General features: G+C 36.7%; 1 protein-coding gene across 2 annotated transcripts in view; it reads left to right on the forward strand.

Annotated features, from left to right (window-relative positions):
- Positions 1-24,049, forward strand: part of LOC136856736 (protein tumorous imaginal discs, mitochondrial) — a 244,530-nt gene that overhangs the window by 214,795 nt on the left and 5,686 nt on the right. The window contains exon 8 of one of the 2 annotated variants that reach the window (XM_067134816.2): positions 13,341-13,490. The exons of the other annotated variant lie outside the window; for it this stretch is intronic. Coding sequence (XP_066990917.1) covers positions 13,341-13,444 — 104 coding nt within the window. The 3' untranslated portion in view covers positions 13,445-13,490. The remainder of the gene's footprint in view (positions 1-13,340; positions 13,491-24,049) is intronic. 2 annotated transcript variants of the gene reach the window in all.

Raw genomic sequence — 24,049 nt, forward strand, 5'->3', positions numbered from 1 at the left:
ACTCCTACCATTCTTGTCATTTGTTTTGTCACATAGCAGAAACTTTTTTTTTTTTTTTAAGTTAGCCTGATTGTATTAGTTTTCAAGCGGTAGAGTGAACAAGCTGTGTGACTGAGTTAGCAAGAGTAGAGAGAAAGCACTGGTGTACTTGTGTGTTTGTATAGTGTGTAAGAATTAGTTACGTACTTGCCAAATTTTATCCATAAAATTTACAGGAAATACAGCATTGTACGGTTTTACGGACAGACGGTGTTATTTTATGACTTCGGACAAAAATTTGAAATGTTAACATTCGATAATCACCCCACTTCCATACAATTGATTGTTTGCATGGATTGAAGGCAATACAAACTTTCAACTGTACAGATGTTCAGCTATTATCCAAACATTACATACAAACAAGTAATTGAAACACAGATATTATATAATGTCTATTCAGATCTTAAACTAATGAAAAGATTGACTCAGAAAACATTGACACACTGGTAAAATATTATAATAAATTAAAATCAACACTAGTATGAAAGAATTCAATTCTCCTAGTGTTTGTCCATTTTTACTGATGTCTGTTTTAAATCCTTAAAGCTATCACGGTGCGGATCCATTGAACTTGTTCTTCACTATGCTGGTTTAGCTTCTTAAAATAACTCTAAATAAATAATATAATAATTAAATTATGAATGTAATAAGAATGTTGCATCAACAAGCATTATTTTAAGAAGCTAAACCAGCATACGGAAGAACAAGTTAAAAGTATCTGTACAGTGATAACAACTTCAAGAATTGAAAATAGATTGTGGAAGATATCAGTGGACAAACACTAAGAGAATTGAGTCCTTTCATATTACAATATTAATTTTAATATATTACTATGTTTTACAGGTGTCGCATAGCATTATCTGAGTGGACTCTTTTGCTAGTTTATAAGGTATTGGAGATAAGGAAAATAGATATTATATAATAGCTGTGTTACAATTGTTAGGTTTTATGTAATGTTTTGATAATAGCTGAACATCTTATTAATTTTGCATTTTAATCAAGTAATTGGATTTTGGAATACAGTACATTGTTTTTACTGAAGAAGAGAATGATTGATTCTTAAAACATGTATGATGGGAAAAATATGATGAAATAAACATAGTGTTCATAAAACAAAAAACAGCAGGCATGATTCAACTCAGAAGAGGAACTAAATAACTGAGCAGGTTGGCTGCATGATTAAGGTTGCATAGCTGTGAGCTACCATTCAGAAGATGGTGGGTTTCCACGGTTTCCCATTTTCACACCAAGCAAATACTGGGGCTACATCTTAATTGAGGCCATGGTTGCTACCTTCCCAATCGTAGCACTTTCCCATCTTTGTGTCACTGAAAACCTTTGATGTGTTAATACAACATTAAAACACTGGCAGAAAAAAAATAAAAAATAATTTAAAGGACTGTGGAAGCTTCACATTGAAAATGTTTATTATGGTATACCTCGGTACCTGGACTGTGGGTTTCCAGTGCCTGTGATTAGTACCACTGCATGCGGAACATCACGGACTTACGTTGCGTGTGATTTGTACCATTAAGTGAGAAACACCATGGGTCTGGACGTTGCCTGTGGTTAGTGCCACTATGTGAGCGACACTGTTGGTCTGCATTGCCCGTGATTTGTACCCACAATGTGAGGAACACCACGGGATAGCTGTGATTAGTACACCTATGTGAGTTGCACCTGGGTTTGCGTTGCCTACGAGTGGCGCCATTAGGTGAGAAACACCATAGGTTTGAGTTACCTGTATGATATACAATACTTTTGAGTAGTACCATTATGTTTGGAACACTGTGAGTTTACACTACCTTTGATTAGTACCGCAACTTGCAAAATACCATGGATCTACTTTACTTGCGATAAGTCCTGTTATGAGGGACCGTTGACCTGGATGTTGAACCCTTTTAGACAACAAGCATCCCAGATGCAGGATTGTGCTTTGGAAGCAGTCCCTTAGTCATATAGATTATGAGAAGGTGAGGCATTGCAGGTCGGATCCACTGATTTTTTTAAATTCGTATTCATTCATTCATTCATTCTTCATCATCATGTTTTGAATTTGGGTCAGTGGATGAATTTTGTACTTTTAATTTGTCATTGCATTTTGTCTCATTTCACACGATTAAAGGCTGATGACCTAGATGTTAGCCCCCTTTAAACAAACATCATCATCATTATCATCATCATCATCATAAATTGAAGTGACTGTGGTTTGACTCTAAAGAAGTCTAGCAATTTCATATTGGTGGGATTGGATCAACTAACAGTTCATTTTGGATATTTTAAAACTAATCATCGTACAATCAAAACAGATGTAACATAAGATGTAATGCAAATGTCTTAGTGAATAAGGGTAGTATGAGGGGTGACAAAGGGTAGTTTGTTGGCATTGGTGTAATAATGTAGCTCATCTGGCCCATTTCTGACATTATTTGACAAGGCTGACTAATGGAACTGTAAATGGCAGGAATTTTCTGTAGTAGCATGATACTAGTCCAGGTAAAGCTGTAAAGGACTGACCAAAGAAGAGTGAGACAGGCCTCGCCACAAGATGGCAGCTTCATAAATTCCATACCTGACCTGGTCAGTGACTGGAAAACAAGTTGTAGGTTTTCATTTTCAATGTAAATGTAAATATTGGCCAAGAAAAAGAACAAATATTACAAAGAGCACGTAATAATATGAGGTTTTATTACTTCATTTCCCTTCAATCGGTCATCACTTTTCATGGAAATCTGAGAAATAGTCATTTCTTGTAGTGGTGCAGAAGTACTTTTCACATCTCCGGCACATTTCCTTTGTTTATCATCTATTTATTGGTTTAAAATCCTACAGTGGCTACTAAAGCATCAGTGTACAGTATAAAAGTTGAGGTTATGGCAGAACAAATAACTGCACCATGTCCCCATGGCCAATAAAATGGACGTACATTTTAATCTGTATTTTCATCAACTTACTGCATTAAAATCACATAGTAATTAATAAATTACTGAAATATATAGTTATTACATTCATTTTATGCCAAGACACATATTAATTTATTTTTAATTCCATAGAGAATGCAGAACACTTACTATAATGATGATCCTTCATGGAAACACATTATTCCTAGTTTGTATTGTTTCATACCTCAAATTTTCTTCAACAGATAGCAGAACCATACACTCTATTTGGCTGGACACTGGGTCTCACTGCAAATTAACTAATATTATGAATATTAGAAGGAATACGACAATGTCCATTCAAATGGACAGGGGATCTCAGGATGAGAATGAGGTTTGAATCAGAACCACAAGTCAGCTATAAGAAAGAACAGTAAATAAGTGTTGTAAATTAACAGAAGTGGCTGGAAGTGGACTAAAAATGTTGAACTATACTGTGAAAACATAGTATGGAATTACTAAAGAACATGGGCAATTAGACAAAGTAATAATCATAGTTATCTATGAACAAAGTAACAATCGGACTGAAATATTTTCAGATATTTCAATCACCACTGACCTGCGTTTAAAGTTATCACCCACGTGGAAGATTCCTTATCAATAATTGTTTACCTATTCTTTTTTAAATGATTTGTATCTTCCTTTTTTTGTTTTTTTTGTTTTGGGGTTTATTTCTTTAATTTAAAGGTATTTCATGAAATTATTATGTAGTCATTGCATGGAGTTGACAGCATGATTGTTGTTTATTATGGAATGTACAAAATCTATTGTGTAATAGTTGTTGATCTGTACTGGTTAAAATTTTAATTATGTGCCCTCATAAAATTCTTGGTTGAAATTCCTGATGAAGCTTCCTCGTGGAAAACAACTTGATTTGCGTTTTCTTTAAATATGATTTTTCTTTGCCTCTGCTAATTTGCAATTTCTAATTTCTTTTTATTTGAACAAGTCACTGCCGTAGCTTAGTTCTTTTATTTTATTTATTGCCACCGGTGCTTACCCTTCTCATATTTGTTATTGGTTCCTTAAGAGATTACACAATGTTATGATGGGTGTCTCATCGTTCCTGAAATGTTATTGAATGGGTGAAGTGATGTATTTTTTTAGTATTGTTTTCTGGAATCATCTGTTACTGTAGTGTGTTGTATTTGATTTTAAATTATTTATTTGGGTTTTCTCTGGTGCTAATTAACTTTTTTCTGTGTTACCTAATTTTTGTTGGTGTTCATCATCATCATCATCATCATCATCATCATTTTCATTTCCCCTTGTCCAGCTCTTGCCAGGTCGGGGTGTAGATGGTACTTTTCCACCATTGCCTCTCCTTCCACCACTCCTCTTCAGTAATTGTATTCCGTTCCAGTCTTCATTTTCTTATAGTATTCTTGACAGTCTATCTATCTTGCTCTGTTCATTATCCCTTATTAAAAAGTACAGTATTTTAAACTATTTACAGTTTTTTTTACTACTACTACTACTACTACTACTAACAATAATAACTTATTAATTTCAAATGCTATCATCTTTTTTTATTATGAACAAAAGGTTTTATTTGACGGAAATGAGTAATGATTAAAATAATCTGTGAATAAGTTGGTTGGTATAACAAAAGGTTTTGAACATTTACGGTCCTGCAGTAAACAATCAAAACCTTGCTCAGTGTAAAGGTTCCTTATTACATCAAGAAGTGTGATGAATTTAAGGGCATTTCTGTACCTTAAAGGGGTTTGAATAATTAATATGTCCAACAACGAATGAAAGAATGAAAAATATGGACCTTATAAGTCATATTTCTTTGAGCTAATGAACTTCAAACTATAAATTTTCTTTAAAAGTGTATGTACTTATTTTTCTCCAAATCCTTTATTATGACTTCACCATCTTGTTTTACATTAATCAAACTATTTTCATTTTATTATGTCTTGTTTATTGATATGTTCAGTGGAGTTGTGTTTTCCTGAGCATAACGTTAAACCTCATCCATCCTCTGTTCTTTCCACATGCACTGTTCCACCTTTCCTGGTCCTTTGTAAGCAGTAACCTCCTTGTTTGTCTGTTTTGCATTTGTGTGGTTACCTACTGCGTTGTTGAGTGTGGTTTACAGTATTCAGAGTTCCTGGTCCAGTTGACACTCAGCACAGTTCAGGACGATTTTTTAAATAATTTTATAAGTGATCTGCTGGAAAGATTCCCCAATAATCATTTGGATCAGTCTTATTTCCTTTTTTGTGTATTGGGTGTATGTTTGCTATTTTCCAGACTGTAGGAATCTTTCAGGTTTGCTAAATTTCCAGTATAATTCCATAAAGTTTCATGATTAAATTTTCTCCTGCATTATTCCATTGTTCTGCAGTTATTTGGTTTCCCTGTAGCCTTGGCGTGTTTTTTTTTTTTTCGATTGAAAGACTTTTTTAATTTCCTGGACATTTGGTGGGATTGAATCTGGATTACTTAGGGGAAGTTGAACTGAAACTTTTCTCGAGGTGATTCACAGTTAAGTAGTTTAGAAAAATATGTTGTGAAGATTTCACAAATAGCACTATTAGTGTAGGTGATTTCTAAATTTTTTTGGTAAAATGGAGGGATGGTGGGGAATGTTTAGTCATTTTTGTTTGTAAGTTCTGTAGTAATTACATGAGTTATGTTTCTTAAATTCTTCTTCTATAGTTTGCAGTGTTACCTCTTCACTTCTACAAACTTTTCTTAATGATTTAGTAACTATCTTTCTAATATTTTTGAAGCTCTTGAAAGGTTCTATTTTTGTTGTAAGACCAATTATGCCAGGACTGCTGTCTGAGTTATCTGAGTCTGTCACATTTGTCTGTCCAAACATGTTTCCTTGTTCTAATTAGGGATGCTCTTTTTTCTGCTGATTGTAGAAGTCCTTTTCTTTGTGATCAATTTTGTGGATCTAATTTTTCTGTTGCATTCCTATAATTGTCATTTTCTTTAATATTTTCTACATCATATTTTCATTGTGGAGCCCATTTTTCAATTTTTTTTTTTTTTCTGTAATCATGTCAAGAGAGAATTTTGTAGGATAATGATTAGAATCTAGGTCCAGTCTTTTTTGAGTACTTCGAGCTTCATGATTTCTCTTTTATTTAAGCAGGAGATCGGAAGGTAATCCAGTTGAAATTCATTTAATGATTGTGTCATATATAAATATATTCTAGGCCTACTCTTGATATTTTAATGAAAACTACATTAAAACAATTTCTTCCTGTTCTGTCCCTATTAAATAACAATAGCAATCATATTTATGATGAAATCTTTATATCTGTTGTAATTTCAAAATATACATAGTTGACATTTCAACCAGTAATCCTATAAATCAATGCCCCTGTAATCCTTTAATTCCAGAGAAAATATCATCAGCCATCCTGTGACTTGTATTCCAGTTTCAAAACATACGTATATTGTATAAATCATAACACAATACGTTTCCACTGCAAGAAACTTTGTTGTTATAGATCACAAGTGCTCACGCTGGAAGTGATGAGCGCAGCATATACTGTTCAACCACAGTGACGTGGCAGCTACGTCACAGGCCGTGAAGATTGGGCGAAATTCTCCCAATCACTCTTGATCACTGTGGCGATGCCCAAGTTTGAAATGGAGGCAGAAAATAATGAAAGAAAGCCAGCAGAAATCCACATCATTTTCAATTTACGTTGTAAAAAATAAGTGATGTATGTTCATTGCAGTTAATGTATTTTTACCGCCCTACAACCTCAGATATTTTTATAATGTACGTAATGAATTACAATTTTCACTATTAAATTTAAAGAGGTGCTTTAGAAACATGTCTAATATAATACGGCGTTAAGATGGATAAGCTGTGGCTTATGGTGGTTTGGGTTTAAATTATTAACTCACCAACAATCCAATCATGCTTACCACGAATAACATCAGTTAGGTTATTTATTTGATGGCATACTATATATCTATATGTATTTACATTGTTGTCGTACTTTAATCTTGGCTAGTAAATATGTCTTCACTCGTGATGAAACTCCGTCTCACCATTTAGAGGCTTGCTATTATCATTGAAGGCCTGTTAAGTTTTAAATACTATTTTCAGAAATTCAGTGAACAGAGAAAATCACACAGCACTGTGCAAAATCAAGCAGTAAACTTGTTGAATTTTGTAATTATATTACCTTCTTGCTTAATGAATGACAGGAATTTTACTTTTTTTGAATGGGAATACTGTCATATCCATCCAAGGAATTGTAAATCATAGCTTTACGCTTAAACCCTATACCTTTGTAGATTGTAACAAAAAAATAACGTGTCAGTTTTCTTTGAATGAATAAATATGTTGTTGTTTGAGTCATCAGTCCTTGGTTTGATACAGCTCTCCATGCCATCCTATCATGTGCTTGTCATATTCGTTCCTTAGTTTACCTCTACTGTTCTTACCGCCTACATTTCCCTCAAAAACCAACTGCACAAGTCCTGGGTGTCTTAAAATGTGTCCTGTCATTCTATCTCTTCTGGTCAAATTTAGCCAAATCGATCTCCTCTCACCAATTCAGTTCAGTATCTCCTCATTCGTGATCCAATCTATTCATCTCACCTTCAGCATTCTTTTGTAACACCACATTTCAAAAGCTTCTATCCTCTTTCTTTCTGAGCTAGTTATCGTCCATGTTTCACTCCAGATGAGCATCTTTCTAATTCCTATATCAATGTTCGAAGTGAGCAAATTTCTTCTCCTAAGGAAGGCCTTCCTTGTGCTAGTCTGCACTTTATGTCGTCCTTACTTCTGCCATCATTAGTTATTTTACTACCCAAATAACAATATTCATCTACTTCCTTTAAGACTTCATTTCATAATCGAATGTTCCCTGCATCACCTGACTTCATTCTAGTGCACTCCATTACTTTCGGTTTGGACTTATTTATTTTCATCTTGTACTCCTTACCCAAGACTCCGTCCATACCATTCAGCAATTTCTCCAGATCTTCTACAGTCTCGGATAAAATAACAATATCATCAGCAAATCTCAGGGTTTTTTATTTCCTCTCCTTGGATCATGATTCCCTTCCCACATTCGTATTTGATTTCCTGTACTGCCTGTTCTATATAAACGTTAAAAAGGAATGGGGACAAGCTGCAACCTTGCCTCACTCCATTCTGGATTTCTGCTGCTTTTTTAAAGCCCTGAATTCTTATCACAACAGACTGATTTTTATACAAATTGTAGATAATTCTTCGTTTCTCTGTGTCTGATCCCGATCACCTTTAGAATCTCAAATAGCTCGGTCCAGTTAACATTATCAAATGCCTTTTCTTGATCTATGAATGCCATGTACGTGGGCTTGTCCTTATTTATTCGATCCTCTTAAGATCAGACGTAAAGTCAGGATTGCTTCACATGTTCCTACATTTCTTCTGAATTCAAACTGATTTTCTGCCAGCTCAGTTTCAACTTTTCTTTCCATTCTTCTGTAAATAATACATGTTAAAATTTTTCAGGCATGAGATACTTAACTAATGGTGTGGTAGTTTTCACACTTGCCAGCACCTGCTTTCTTGGGAATAGGTATAACGACATTCTGCCAAAAATCAGATGGCACTTCTCTTGTCTCACATCTTACACACTAAATGAAATAACCTTGACATGCTGGTTTCTCCCAAGGTAGTAAGTAATTCAAAGGGAATGTTGTCAATTCCAGGTGCCTTGTTTCTATTTAGGTCTCTTAAAGCTCTGTCGAATTTTGACCTTGTTCCAGAGTCATATCATCTACGTCCTTACCTTGATACAGCTGTTAGATATGTTCCTGCCATCTTTCTGTCTTGTCTTCTTTCCCTAGAAGTGATTTCCCATCTATGTTCTTAATATTCGTACACCTAGATTAACTTTCTCCAAAGATTTCCTTGATTTTTCTGTATGCAGCATCTACCTTTCTTATGACCATACAACCTTCAACATCCTTGTACTTCTTTAGCCATTCTTTCTTTAGCTGTCTTGCACTTTCTATCCACTTCATTCTTTAATCGCCTGTATTCTTTTCTGCCCTCTTCATTTTTTTGCATTCTTGTACTTGTGTCTTTCATCAATCAGGTGCAGTATATCCTGAGTTATCCATTGATTCTTAGTTGATCTTTCCTTTATCCCTAGCATTTCTTCAGCAGCCCTAGAGACCTCATTCTTCTTCTACCAATACTGTACTATAATAATTATAATAAACAAGTATTGATAAGGTAGAATTCCTTTCCTATTTATAATTGTGTATTTCGTCAATACGGATATGAAGATTATAGATTACGATTAAATCTATATCTTCATATATTTTTTCGATTTCATTATCATCTGCTGAACTAGTAGGCATATAGACCTGCAATATTGTGGTGGGCATTGGTTTGGTGTCCATCTTGACAACACTTCTCACTATGCTGGTCGTAGTAGCTTACCCTCCGCCCTATTTTATTATTAGACCACTCCTGCATTTCCCCTGTTTGATTTTGTGTTGATAATCCTGTGATTGCCAGACCAAAAATTCTGCTGTTCCTGCCAACGTACTTCACTTATACCAACTGCATCTAACTTCAGTCTATCCATCTCCCTTTTCAGATTCTTCAACCTACCACGATGATTCAAACTTCTAACATTCCACGCTCCGACTTGCAGAATGTCGGTATCCATCTTCCTTGTGTAGTCCCCACCCAGAGATCTGAATGGGGAACTATTTTACCTCCGCAATATTTTACCCGGGAGGAAGCCATCATCATTACATCATTCTTACAGAGAGAGCTGAATGTCCTCGGGAGTTAGTTACGGCTGTAGTTTCCCATTGCTTTCAGCCGTGTAGCAGTACCAACACAACTAAGCCATGTTGAGTATTATTATAAGGCCATATCAGTCAATCATCTAGACTGCTGCCCTTGCAACTTCCAAACGGCCGGCACCCCCCTCCTGATGAAATGAAATGGCGTATGCCTTTTAGTGCCGGGAGTGTCCGAGGACATGTTCGGCTCGCCGAGTGCAGGTCTTTTGATTTGACACCCGTAAGCGACCTGCGCGTCGTGATGAGAATGAAATGATGATGAAGGCGATACGTACACCCAGCCCCCCTGCCAGCGAAATTAACCAGTGAAATGCTGAACAAGCTTTGAGACTTCAGCGAGCACAAAACTCGTGCATACGATACGCCTTCCAACTGCGACATGACGCTCATGTTACACCATATTTCAAAACATTGGGATGGCTACGCATAAATGAACGAAGGAATTTTCACCTAATGACACTTATTTACCAAGTGCTCTTGACAAACACTCCTACTTACCTCTCTTCTAATTTTCATTTCCTTTCCTCATTCCATGAAATTAGTACCCGTTCTGGTTCCCTACTTGAAATTCCACTAAGTTGAACGAATTCCTACAATCATTCCTTTTTAGTTACTACATTGAGACTCTTGGAATACTCTCCGAATGGACATTCGGCACCTTACTTCCTCTCGTAAATTCAAATTTGCCTGCCGAAAGTTTTTCTTGGGAACATAAAACTGAGTTGTGTGAGTCATTGTGTGTATGTTGTGTGAATGAGTTTTCTTCATTTAGTAGTAGTAGTAGTGTCACATTAATTTGCTGTACTGATATGTAGGCCTAACTTAGTCTTAGAATTATCTGTCCATAGTATTATTTCTTTTTAGATTTGCTATGTCTTACTTTTATGTTTACATTTTTAAATTTTATTGTTTATAGTGGTTAAGTGTAAGAGAGGGCCGTGAGCCCTAACTTTGCCACAAATGTAAGTCAGGAATAAATAAATAAATAAAATACCTGACCCTGCCAGTAATCGAACCCGGGACCCCTGTGACCAAAGACCAACACGCTAACCATTTAGCCATGGAGCCAGACCCTCTTTCAATGAATCATTCATTAGTCTGGTCTCTCGACAGATACCCATCTGATATGGTTGCACCTACGGCTCGACTATCTGCTTCATTGGGACACGCATGCCTCCCCACCACAAGGTCATATGGTTCTCAGGGGAGGTGAATAAATAACTAAAACTGACTTTATATTGAGCGCAGTATAAGTCAGTCTGGAATATCTTGAAAAAGGTCAGGTATTTGTTTTGCTATTATAGTGTTTTGTTTTAAATTTGCACCCCAATCAGCATATCGCTGAATGGTGGAGGAGAGCTTTATAATCACAACTGAATGTCAGTGCTTCCCTCCCTTCCCTGCAAAGTGTGTTTGCTCTCTCGCTTTACTGTGACGTGCTTGTTACATAAGCTGCTCACATTTACGTCACACCAGCCCGGCCAGCCGCACTGGGCTAGCCTCAACGGGCGCCCAGCTGAGCACCTCTGTTACAGATGTATCAGTGCTATTTGCTGAGTTGACACTGGAGTATGTGGTAATGTCATAACTAACTTTGATTTGACCTTGCTTGTACTGCTGGAGTGAGTTTATTTGCATCTGTCAAGTAAATAAAAACTTAATGATATGACTGGAGTGAATTGGGGAGACATTTTTGCTGAAACTAGATAATATTGAGATAGGAATTCTAACGTTCATAACCATAACATGTTGCATGATTCACAAATTTTGAACCAAATTTAATCTCATCTGAAAAGATTACAAGACTCCAATTATGGTCTTCATCCAACTCAGTAAATGCAAACGAGTAAAGCGTATGATTATTGGAGTCAGCTTCTTTTTAGTATCCCTGTAGCAGCTGGGACCAACATCATGAAATCAATCATAATCAATCTGAGGACATCCTTGGAAATTGGTAATTTCCTTAAGTTAGGCTGCATTTCAAAACAGATTCTCATTTAGTATAGCAACCAACAAGAGCAAAAATTCTTAAACTTGTCTCTCAATAGAGACCAGTTTCCCTTATTAGGTGCTACTCAATATCTAGGCTCTGCAGGTGTATTCAGGCGAGGACCATAGCAAGAACATCTAGGTGTGCTCCAATTCAGTGCGTGTCTCCTCTAGAGACTTTGCCAGCATGCATGTTTTATTTCTCTGTTGTATTTGGTCAAGTGTATAGTATATGACAAATATGTCACAATATCATCACTTGCACCTGTATACAGCTCAAGATCCTAAACTTAATAAAACATTAGTTTAACTAAATGCATCAAAGGTGCTTGCTACAGAGACTTTGTATCCTATCATTAGTCATGATGTTGATGTAATATTCTCATTTCAATTTCAGGAATGTTGTTTTGATGCCTTTGTCATATTGTTAGTCTCATCCCTACCTGTTCGTATACCAGTATTGCTAATGCATTCATCAGTTGCAGTGCCATATTAAGTTTTATCAGAGATATGTCTTTTCTCTCGACCTCTATATTGTAAGCCCCTAAATATAAGTTTAAGAAGGGTGTCATGCTTTTCAGTGTTGACTTATCTTAAAATAAGTTATTTTAACATAAGTTCCTAAATGAAACATTATTATACAATAATTGCATTTTTTGCATACATTTTTGCCTTCTTTAAGATATACTTCTAATTAAAATTTGGCAAAGTAAGGATTTTTGACTCTAAAATATTTATATTCTGGCCCTTGAATGAAGCAACAACTGTGTGTACATCTTTAAATTTTAGATTTCCCTCTAATTTTTATATTTTCTTTATTAATTTCCATAATTGGAATATGAATTTCTCATCTGTATGATGATCATATACCTGGAGCAAGTTTAGGTCCCTGGCAGTGTCATTGGCCTGTTTCGAATTTTTTTATTCTCGTTTATTATTAGCCAACTTACATGAATAGAAGGGTGAATGTTATTAACTCCTATAAGAATTATAATTCATGGTCTCTTTCTTGTCTTTTAATATATATGCTTGTTGTTCATCAGTTTGCTTGTCTTATTTTCAGACTTTATATCATTAGTCATTTCAGGCACAGAGTTTGTAATATTTTCCTATCATTTGAATAACCATCTTCAAAGTTATGTTTCCCGTCAACTTAATTGTGGGTGCCTGTGTGTTAACAGTTAGAGGAATGAATAGGCCTGGATTTGCAACTTACAATGAAAAAAGTAAATAACGAATATATAAAAATTGATCATATATAATCCTGTAAATCACCCATGCACACTTTTTATGTTCAGCTAAAGGAAGCCTTCAAAAGAAATGAATGTATTTAAAATTTTGGAATACTAGCAATTTGCAAAGTAAGAAGAGTGTGGTCGAACTTATTTTCTGATTTAATGTATTAATTTGACATTCTTCATGCACAGTTCAGTATATTTTAAAATTGTATTATCATTGTAACATTATTGTTTTAGAAGATGAAGATAAATATATTACGATTTAAGAACTCAGCTCTGACTGAGGGGGGTGTCCATGGCTCAAAGTTTTAAGATACTCTGATTTTTGTTTATGCAGGGAACAAACTACACACCCCCCAAGATGGTTCGGGAAATGAAATGAAACAAGATGAAAGTGACGGAGGCTTTCTTAACAAGATAAAGAGGGCTCTTTTTGGATGAGGAATTTAATGTTTAGGAGACTTAATTACATGTAGCTGAACAAAAGGTGCGTGAAAACTGCTTATATTCTCTCTTCCTTCACGGCTTACCGGAGAGATTTATAAAATGATGTGGTTTGTTCCCCTTACTACGTGACCGAATTGCTTAACATTAGTCAGTAATATTTCTTACAAAGATTTTCAATGAAAGATCATTTCTAGCCTGAATTAAAGAAAAAATTGTTTTGTCTCATGCATGAAATTTTAATGTATATGAAAGACAACCAGATATACTTATTACAAAACTTGAAATTGCTATGAATTATGAATTGCAGCTACTAACTCAGCAGCACTAAAGTTTCCTTACATCTCTGAACAAAAAGTATTCTCTCTGATCATAAGCTATATTCAATCGATATATTGATTCCTTGGTAAAAAGAATTACATTTTTCCATAATTATTGAAATTATAACAAACTATTTTAAAAACAAATCTAAGTTACATCATCTAACAGTAATAGATAATTGTCAGATATCTTGCATGAAAATTATTTGTTTCAACTTTTTATCTGTTTGACCAAAGAATTTGACATTTTACGAATTAATTCGCATTGAAACGTATCGTCCTAATCTGAGTGCAATTGTGCATTTCATCTTTTCATTGCCATGAAAGTTAAAGAAATCTTTTTGTTCTTGTCATGAATTTTTCCCATTTATTAATGAGAGCTTTTGAGGATTTTTTGACTGAAAATTGTGTATGTCTTCTCAATCTTTATTTTTATGTTTAACTTATTTTTAAATCTTTAAAATTCTTTCAAGTAGTTGTATATACATTTTAATCCAGGTGATGACAGCTGTTAAGGATTGCATTGATGATGGGTTTTCTCAAATGCAGATTATGTGTGTGTGTATATATAATCAGGCTAGTACCTATCTTGTAATATTCTCTAGCCTTTTATGGATGATTGAGCATACCAGAAACACGCCTACTTTTTTGTTTCATAGCCATCTCAGATCCCTCATCAGAGTCATCTGAAACTTCACTTTCATAGGTGTGCTGACATAGCCTACGACTACTCCATCTGGTCTTCTGTTTCTGTTCACATACCATAAGCACCCCTTTTGCTAGTGCTTCCTCTAAAGTCCTGAAGATATCCATTCCAAGGTTAACAATCACTGTTTGTCTAATTTTATGCAAAAGGATACTAAGCAAAATGCACTTTAAGCTTTTTGATTGCCACAAAAAATGCAATACATAGTAAGTATTGAAGAAATTGTACATAACTGTCAGTTTAATGTGACTTCAGTACTTCATGTTATCTTTCTTGATGGGAAAGGTTGTATGTTACATTTTTAGTACTGGTAGAGAATAATACATTGAAGATTTCAGTGGGCGTAGCATACTGATAAGTAACAGCACCTTCTGCCTCGGTAAGGAAAACAGTGGGAAATTACCTCAGTCCTCATTATCTAGTATACCTCTTCTGTGACAGCCAACGGTAGATCTGTTGAGGATCCAACCAGCTTTTGGCTGACACTCAAGATAAATACATACAATTCATTAAAAGTGGGTTATATCACTGTCATTTTGACCTTTACTCTTTTTTTTCCTTTATGTAGCCTGGAAAGTGTTTTTACAGGATGTTGCATAATAAAGCTTATTATGCTCTTTCTCTGCCTAATTCTGCTCTTCACTCACTTTGTGGCATTATGCTTTTGGTGATTTCTAAGCACAACTGTCAGTTTTAAAATCAGTTCTCAAGAGAGAATGACTTCAAGGGACAGAAAATTGAGACTCTGGGAGTAAATGGTGTTCATGGATAAATCTCAATTTTGCCTCCAAACGGATGACAGAGAAATTGTGCCGAGGTGGACTGCATGGAAACAAACTTGACGGCAAGAACGGAGCTGATCATCTTGTAGCATGGGACCCTTAGCAGCTCCATGAGGAGCATGTTGTGCCTTCTGTTCCATTCACTGGTGTTGGTCTCATGTTAATGCATGACTGTGCTTGCCTGCCTGTTGCCCAATATATGCAACAATACCAGGGTATGGCCTGCTCGTAGTCCAGATATGAATCCCAATGAGCATCTATGGGATCAGTAGGGAAGAAAGGTCCATCAACATTATCCAGACTCCTACCAGAAGCTTTCAGGAGGAATGGGAACAGAATCCATGGGACACCATTCCATCATTAATCAGTAGTAATATGCTTGAGTGGTTAGAAGACATGATTAAGGGAAGTGATGGCCATACTTCTTTCTGAGGGCAGGTAAGAGCATCAATGAAGTGTAATAAATGAGCAAGTGTTAACGAAAAGGTGGTGTTTTCGAAGGTGGTCTTGGGTTTGCTTCTAAATTTATTAAGAATTTTGTTCACAAAGGTGTTGATTGAAACCATTACATTCAGCTGTTATATAAATGGGGTTGATTTCTTTCTTAAAGTTCTTACGAGATAAAGGAACAGTAAATGCTCTGAAAATCATGCATCCCCAGGTGTAGTGAAGTCTGGTGAATTGTGTTGATTTTGTGAGTGGGCTTCCTGTAAATAATAATACCAATATAAATGGTCCGTTATTGGACATTATAAATTTTCCAGCTAGCTCATTCTTGGTTGCCAGCGTTTCGCCCTCATGTGCTAGGGTGGGCTCATCAGTTGGTACCTAGCACACTTACCAATACGCTGGCTAGTGCATACCGTGGAGGCCACTGCGTAGGCTAACTGGAGCCACCGGCAGTGCCAATGCACTAAGAGACTTTGTCTCATCACTAAAAATTGATGCCTGCTTGGCCATCAGATGATATAGATGTTGATTCCCATAGGGAATCTGAAATATTTGTCCTGAATGAGCAAATTTATAATACCAATATAAATGGTCCGTTATTGGACATTATAAATTTTCCAGCTAGCTCATTCTTGGTTGCCAGCGTTTCGCCCTCATGTGCTAGGGTGGGCTCATCAGTTGGTACCTAGCACACTTACCAATACGCTGGCTAGTGCATACCGTGGAGGCCACTGCGTAGGCTAACTGGAGCCACCGGCAGTGCCAATGCACTAAGAGACTTTGTCTCATCACTAAAAATTGATGCCTGCTTGGCCATCAGATGATATAGATGTTGATTCCCATAGGGAATCTGAAATATTTGTCCTGAATGAGCAAATTTATAATACCAATATAAATGGTCCGTTATTGGACATTATAAATTTTCCAGCTAGCTCATTCTTGGTTGCCAGCGTTTCGCCCTCATGTGCTAGGGTGGGCTCATCAGTTGGTACCTAGCACACTTACCAATACGCTGGCTAGTGCATACCGTGGAGGCCACTGCGTAGGCTAACTGGAGCCACCGGCAGTGCCAATGCACTAAGAGACTTTGTCTCATCACTAAAAATTGATGCCTGCTTGGCCATCAGATGATATAGATGTTGATTCCCATAGGGAATCTGAAATATTTGTCCTGAATGAGCAAATTTATAATACCAATATAAATGGCCTACGCAGTGGCCTCCACGGTATGCACTAGCCAGCGTATTGGTAAGTGTGCTAGGTACCAACTGATGAGCCCACCCTAGCACATGAGGGCGAAACGCTGGCAACCAAGAATGAGCTAGCTGGAAAATTTATAATGTCCAATAACGGACCATTTATATTGGTATTATAAATTTGCTCATTCAGGACAAATATTTCAGATTCCCTATGGGAATCAACATCTATATCATCTGATGGCCAAGCAGGCATCAATTTTTAGTGATGAGACAAAGTCTCTTAGTGCATTGGCACTGCCGGTGGCTCCAGTTAGCCTACGCAGTGGCCTCCACGGTATGCACTAGCCAGCGTATTGGTAAGTGTGCTAGGTACCAACTGATGAGCCCACCCTAGCACATGAGGGCGAAACGCTGGCAACCAAGAATGAGCTAGCTGGAAAATTTATAATGTCCAATAACGGACCATTTATATTGGTATTATAAATTTGCTCATTCAGGACAAATATTTCAGATTCCCTATGGGAATCAACATCTATATCATCTGATGGCCAAGCAGGCATCAATTTTTAGTGATGAGACAAAGTCTCTTAGTGCATTGGCACTGCCGGTGGCTCCAGTTAGCCTACGCAGTGGCCTCCACGGTATGCACTAGCCAGCGTATTGGTAAGTGTGCTAGGTACCAACTGATGAGCCCACCCTAGCACATGAGGGCGAAACGCTGGCAACCAAGAATGAGCTAGCTGGAAAATTTATAATGTCCAATAACGGACCATTTATATTGGTATTATAAATTTGCTCATTCAGGACAAATATTTCAGATTCCCTATGGAAATCAACATCTATATCATCTGATGGCCAAGCAGGCATCAATTTTTAGTGATGAGACAAAGTCTCTTAGTGCATTGGCACTGCCGGTGGCTCCAGTTAGCCTACGCAGTGGCCTCCACGGTATGCACTAGCCAGCGTATTGGTAAGTGTGCTAGGTACCAACTGATGAGCCCACCCTAGCACATGAGGGCGAAACGCTGGCAACCAAGAATGAGCTAGCTGGAAAATTTATAATGTCCAATAACGGACCATTTATATTGGTATTATAAATTTGCTCATTCAGGACAAATATTTCAGATTCCCTATGGGAATCAACATCTATATCATCTTCCTGTAAATATCAAGGGAAAGGATTTTATTACGATTGCAAGTAATAGTTAGATAAGATAATCAAGAGTTACTGTTTTCGGACTCTATCGTGAACTTTATATGAGGGTGAAAGTTATTAAGTAATTAAAGTACTGTATTGCTATCTGTAGTATGGGAATCTAGGATAATGAAAGTGTCATCAACGTAGCGTCCAGTGTTTGATACCATTAATTTTGCCTATGATATGAGTGTGTTCAAGAAAATCTAAATGTCAGCAAAGATTCCCGAGGCCGGTGACCCCATAGGAAGACCCTTCTGTTGGTATACAGTATTACTAAGTGAAGAAATTATTATTTAATGTTCATTTGAGGATCTGGATAAACTTGTCTATCTCATCTACACTCACTTCACTAAATTTGGAAAGATTAGTTTTTACTAATTTAATGGTTTTGTTAATAGGCACATTCACGTTCATATTAACAATATCAAAAGAGTGAAGGTGTAATGCTTTAGTAAAGTAAGATCTTTAATTCTATTACAAAGTTCTAAGGAATGTTTAACCGACGTATTAGCCTGGAAAAAATGTGTTTTGAGAAAACCGTCTGTACGTCAGACTATTTCTGAAATTAATAACTGGCCTTATGGGGACTTCAGCCTTGTGAATCTTCGGTAATGCTTTCACCATAGGCAACTTGGGGTTCATGACAAACAATTTGGGTTTCTCAAGGTCATTAAACAAGAGATTCTTAATTAAGGATTTCAGTTTTCTTTGAATTCTGCTTGTGGGATCGTTTTTTGACTACATTAAAATTATTGTTAGTAAAACAGGAGTGTGTTTTGTTTACCTACTGTATTTTGTATTGAAAAGGAGGATAATGCAAGACTTTTTATTTGTAAAGTTACCTATTTATATCAAAAAGTAAGGTTAGTCCATGTTAATATGATGTTTGACACTTTAGAATATATTTATTATTTTAACCATTGTGGTTTGAGTTTGGTCCGTATTGACTTAAATTTATTTGTGTATTGTGTCCAGTTAAACTTGAGAATATGGACGGGCTTACAGAATTAGCTCAAAAATACAAAGAACTGAAACTGAAAGCAAAGAGAATAATTAAGATGGAAAAAGAAAAATGTTGAACAGAGTTTACTGAGAAATTGTAAGAAGACTGTAAAAGCAATAAGAAGCTGTTGTATAGGGTCATGAAAAATAAAAGGAACCCATTTACTCCAATAAATACTCTAGAGAAAGAAGCGACCGAGCTCGATAGCTGCAGTCGCTTAAGTGCAGCCAGTATCCAGTAATCGGGAGATAGTGGGTTCGAGCCCCACTGTCAACAGCCCTGAAGATGGTTTTCCGTGGTTTCCCATCTTCACACCAGGCAAATGCCGGAGCTGTATCTTAATTAAGGCCACAGCCGCTTCCTTCCACTTCCTAGGCCTTTCCTATCCCATCATCGCCATAAGACCAACCTGTGTCGGTGCAACGTAAAGCAAATAGCAGGGGAAAAAAAAAAAAGAGAGAAGGAAGATGGAACTATCACACGGAAGAGTAAGGACATGAGGAATCATTTTGTATAGCTCTATAATGGAAAGGAAGATCTAAAAGAGAAAGGACTAGAAAAGCTAGAATTGTTAGAAAAGACTGAAGTGCGTGATACACTACTGTTTTGGTCAGAAGTGGAAAATGTGCTAAAGAGTTTGAGCAAGGGCAAATCACAAAGCATAGATAAAGTGAATACAGACATGATCAAGCTGCTGGGATTCTTTGGATTTCAGTGTTTATACTGAGTGCTGAACATCATCTGGAAAGAAGGGAAGATCCCAGAAGACTGGACGAAAGACATAATTGTTCCCCTCTTCAAGAAAGGAAGCAGGCAAAAATGTGGCAACTACAGAGGAATCGCAATTCTGTCATGCGGACTTAAGTTGATGGAGAAAATTATTGAATGACGATTAAGGGCCATTATTGAACCTTAACTTGAAGAGGAACAGTACGGGTTTAGAAGAAACAGAACAACAGACCTTATCTTCACCGTTAAGATGATCATGGAAAAACAGTGGGAGAAGGGACTGGATGTCATCTTTGTCTTCCTGGATATAGAAAAGGCGTATAAGAGCTTGCCAGCAGAGAAAATATGGGAATTTCTGGAAAGAAGGAACATGCCAGTATATGTTACCAACAAGGTAAAAATGTTTTACAACCACTGCCAGAGCTGTATCCAGATAGGAGATGGTTAATCTGACTGGTTCACTACAAATAAAGGAGTGCAACAGGGCAGCACTTTGTTACCTCTTCTGTTCATTATGGTGATGGATGAAATAATGAAGAGAGTGAAGAATTAATCTAACGAGGACTTCAGTGCTTCAATCTTTGCAGATGATGTGGTGATTTGGGAAGGAACAGGAGATGTTCAACAGAAATTAAACACTTGGAACCAGCAGTTTAAGCAGTTTGGCATAAAAATCAGTTACACTGGAACAGTAGTGATGCCAGTCAGCATGCAAGCCCTGCAGGTTAACATCCAACTGGACGGCGAGAAACTAGAAAACATTAACCATTTTCAATATCTTGGTAGTATTGTAACTATACTCCACGCGGCTTTACTTCTAAATCGACGTTTCGCAAAACAAATGAACATCGCCAGACCTCTGTTGCCAGCGTGCTACAGTCTCGAGAACAGCTGATGCACTACGACCACGGTAAACAGCCCTCGTAAAGTGCAATACTGTACTCAGAAAAGCTGATGAACTGGGATTGGAAACAAATTCACAAAAACTTCACTTACTAACAACATCCGACACTAAAAAGAGAATACATTATTAAAAATAAGAGAGAATGAGGAAATAACACATCACTCACCGCTAATGGCTGGTGCAGGATGGAGGTTATGGACTACAAAGGCAACACTCCACAGATCTCAGAGTCACTTTCTTGCCAGTTGTCTTTCCCGAACTACACTGATATATTCTAAACACGCACAAACTAAGTACACCAACCAATACATGGACGTAAATAAAACTACAGCAATTTTTATATACTGAACTACTAAACCTGTATTTTACTAACTCTCGCTATGCTGAACTGTAAACTACACTATACTTTACTATACTGGAGAAAAAAAACTAATGTGAAAAACATAAATTTCTGAAAAAAATGCCAAAGATCGTGAACCGTACCGAATACCATACACGCTGAGAGAGATACCTTAACCACGTGGTGAATGTAAATATTAGAGTTGGCAACTAGGTTTCAAGATTGCACTCTGTCGATAGAAGTCGATATGAATGGCAGCTTGGGATTGGTTGGACGTCTATGTTTCAGCGCATAACCACCAGACAGAGCCAAAATTGGCCAAAACGTCAATTTAGAAGTAAAGCAGTGCGGAGTATAGTGACGCAAAGTCCTCTGCTGAAATCACTAAGAAAGTCCAAAAAGGAGCACAATTTTATCACCAAGTTGGGTTTCTTGTGTGGGATAACCAAATACCTCTAAGTACAAAGAGAACCCTTTATCAGTTATATTTCGTGCCAATAACTACATATGCCCTTTAAACCTGTATGATCAACAGTAGAGATAGTAGCAGACTTCAAGCTGCAGAAATGAAGTTACTGATGTCGATGCTACAGAAAACGAGAAGGGATAAGATCTGGAATGAAGAGATAATACACAAGTAAAGCCGTCGCTAAGTGAAAATGTAAGAACATCAAGACTCAAATGGTATAGCCATGTTAAAAAGGACAGATCAAATGAGAATAGCAAGAAAATGGCTAGAAAAGAAACTGGAAGGCAAAAGACCTAGAGGCAGACCAAGGAAGCGGTGGATCAGTCAAATAAAGCAGGACCAGGAAGGAAGAGGAGTGGAATGGCACCGAGTTGAGAAGGAAGAAATGGACATGGATAGACAAAGATGGAGAGCGCTCTTCTACCGCACCCAGGCAACTGGAGATGGTTAAGGGACGATGATGATAATTGACTTAAATCTAATACACCACTCAAAATCACTGATAAAACTATGATGCTAACACGTTAAAAAAACTATATCTTAGCTATCCAAAAATGTACCTATCACTGTACTGACAAAACTATATTTTCTGTAATGTAATTGTGTCGCCTTAACAAAAGTATGTTTGTACTCTCCCTATCACAAACCATGACAGGTACATTTTTGGATAGCTAAGATACAGATTTTTAACGTGTTCGCAACATAGTTTTTCAGAACTATAGTCAGATACTGCATGGCTATAAGGTATTAAGTATGGCCAATATGTATGTATATATATACACATACAGTAGATGTTAGGTTAAGTATCTGTATAGGAGTAATATTCCTTCAGTTTTTTTAAAACATGTAACCGGTTTACAGTTCTTAGTAACAGGAGACAATACATTATATTCCATGAACATTGACAATTCTATGCCTTTCACTCCATACTTGAAGGAATTTCACTAAAATGGGAGAAGTTAACAGCAGAGTGGTTTAATTTCCTGACTAGCGTATATATACTGAATGCAATTTGCTTATGGAATGGCAGAATATTTGACTCTGAAAAAACTTCATGTGACAGTTTGAGGGAAGGGAATCCATACATGATTTTGATAGCTCTTTCTTTGTGGGATTTCCAAATTATTAACATAATCTTTCCTACATCTTCTCCAAATGAAGCTTATGTACATAGGTTGAGTCATAAGTCATGGCAACTATTTTTTTCTTCTCACAAACAGGAGACAACACGGACAATCTAAGATATGCATTTGGAAACGTACAGTATGTACTTGCATTTTATGCCACTAGATGACGTATGTAAACAACCATGTGGGTCTAAGGATACTCCCAAGTTTAGTGTGTGAGTGAGAGCGTCACAAAATGGAAGTCAACAACCAGGGGCAGCGATCGTATATTAAAATAGCAGTTCTCTGCGGCAGAAATGCACGCCAATGCAGAGTTGCAGGAAACATTAGGTGTGCATGCCATGCCCTATAGAACAGTGGCGAGGTGGGCGGAGACGTTCAAAGGGGGTAGAATATCAACTGCCAATTTGCCTCACTGCTGGCAACATACAGTAGAGATCTGTCCTTTGTATGTAGTCTTCTGTATTTGTTGTCTATACCATAATAAAACAATATTTACCAATGGCCTGTGTTCTGTCACCCTCCTACGAGAATCTTCGGAAGTCACAATTTGTCTTCAGGCACTATGCATAAGTACATGCCCTATATTTCCAAATGCATATCTTAGATTTTCCGTATTATCTCCTGTTTGCGAGAAAAAAAATAGTTGGCAAGCGACTCGACCCTCGTATGTTAGATATGTGAGTGTATCATAGCATAATATATACACTCCAATTGTTGGTGAGAAGAATTACTATATCTTAATCTGTACATTATTCCTACTGGAGGGGTAATTTTGCTGATTACATAATCAATATGGCTTTTCCAGGAAAGTGTTGAGTCTAATACTATACCAAGGTACATACCTGAGTTGACTCTCTCGACTCTCTCTCTTACTGGGTTCTGTAGGGTATCAGTGTTAACCGCTGTGACCTTATGGGCTATTATGAAAGATAAGGATTTTGTTTTAGTCACTTTTACAATAATATGTAGGTAATATGTAGGTGTGTGTGTGTGTGTGTGTATATATATATATATAGAGAGAGAGAGAGAGAGAGAGCGCGCGCGCACACACCCAGTCAGACAAGTTGTTCAAGTCACAATTTATATCTTCCATAATTTGTGTTTCGCTTAGTCCTTTGTAAGATATCATCGGCAAATAATATACATTTTTCCCTTTAGTGCTAAAGATTGTATGTCATTAATGTAAATCAAAAATAGAGTAGAACCTAGTACCGAGCCCTGCATTACTCCCGTCTTTGTTGCTTAGAACTTTCAGTCTTATTAACCATCACATATTGTGTTTGGTTTGATACGTAATTTTGAAACTATTTGTGTGCTAAACCCCTAATTCCTATTATTTTTAACCTCTTCAGAAGTATTTTGTGGTCAACTA

The sequence above is a fragment of the Anabrus simplex genome, chromosome 1 (assembly GCF_040414725.1).
Source record: "Anabrus simplex isolate iqAnaSimp1 chromosome 1, ASM4041472v1, whole genome shotgun sequence".
Taxonomy (NCBI): Eukaryota; Metazoa; Arthropoda; class Insecta; order Orthoptera; family Tettigoniidae; genus Anabrus; species Anabrus simplex.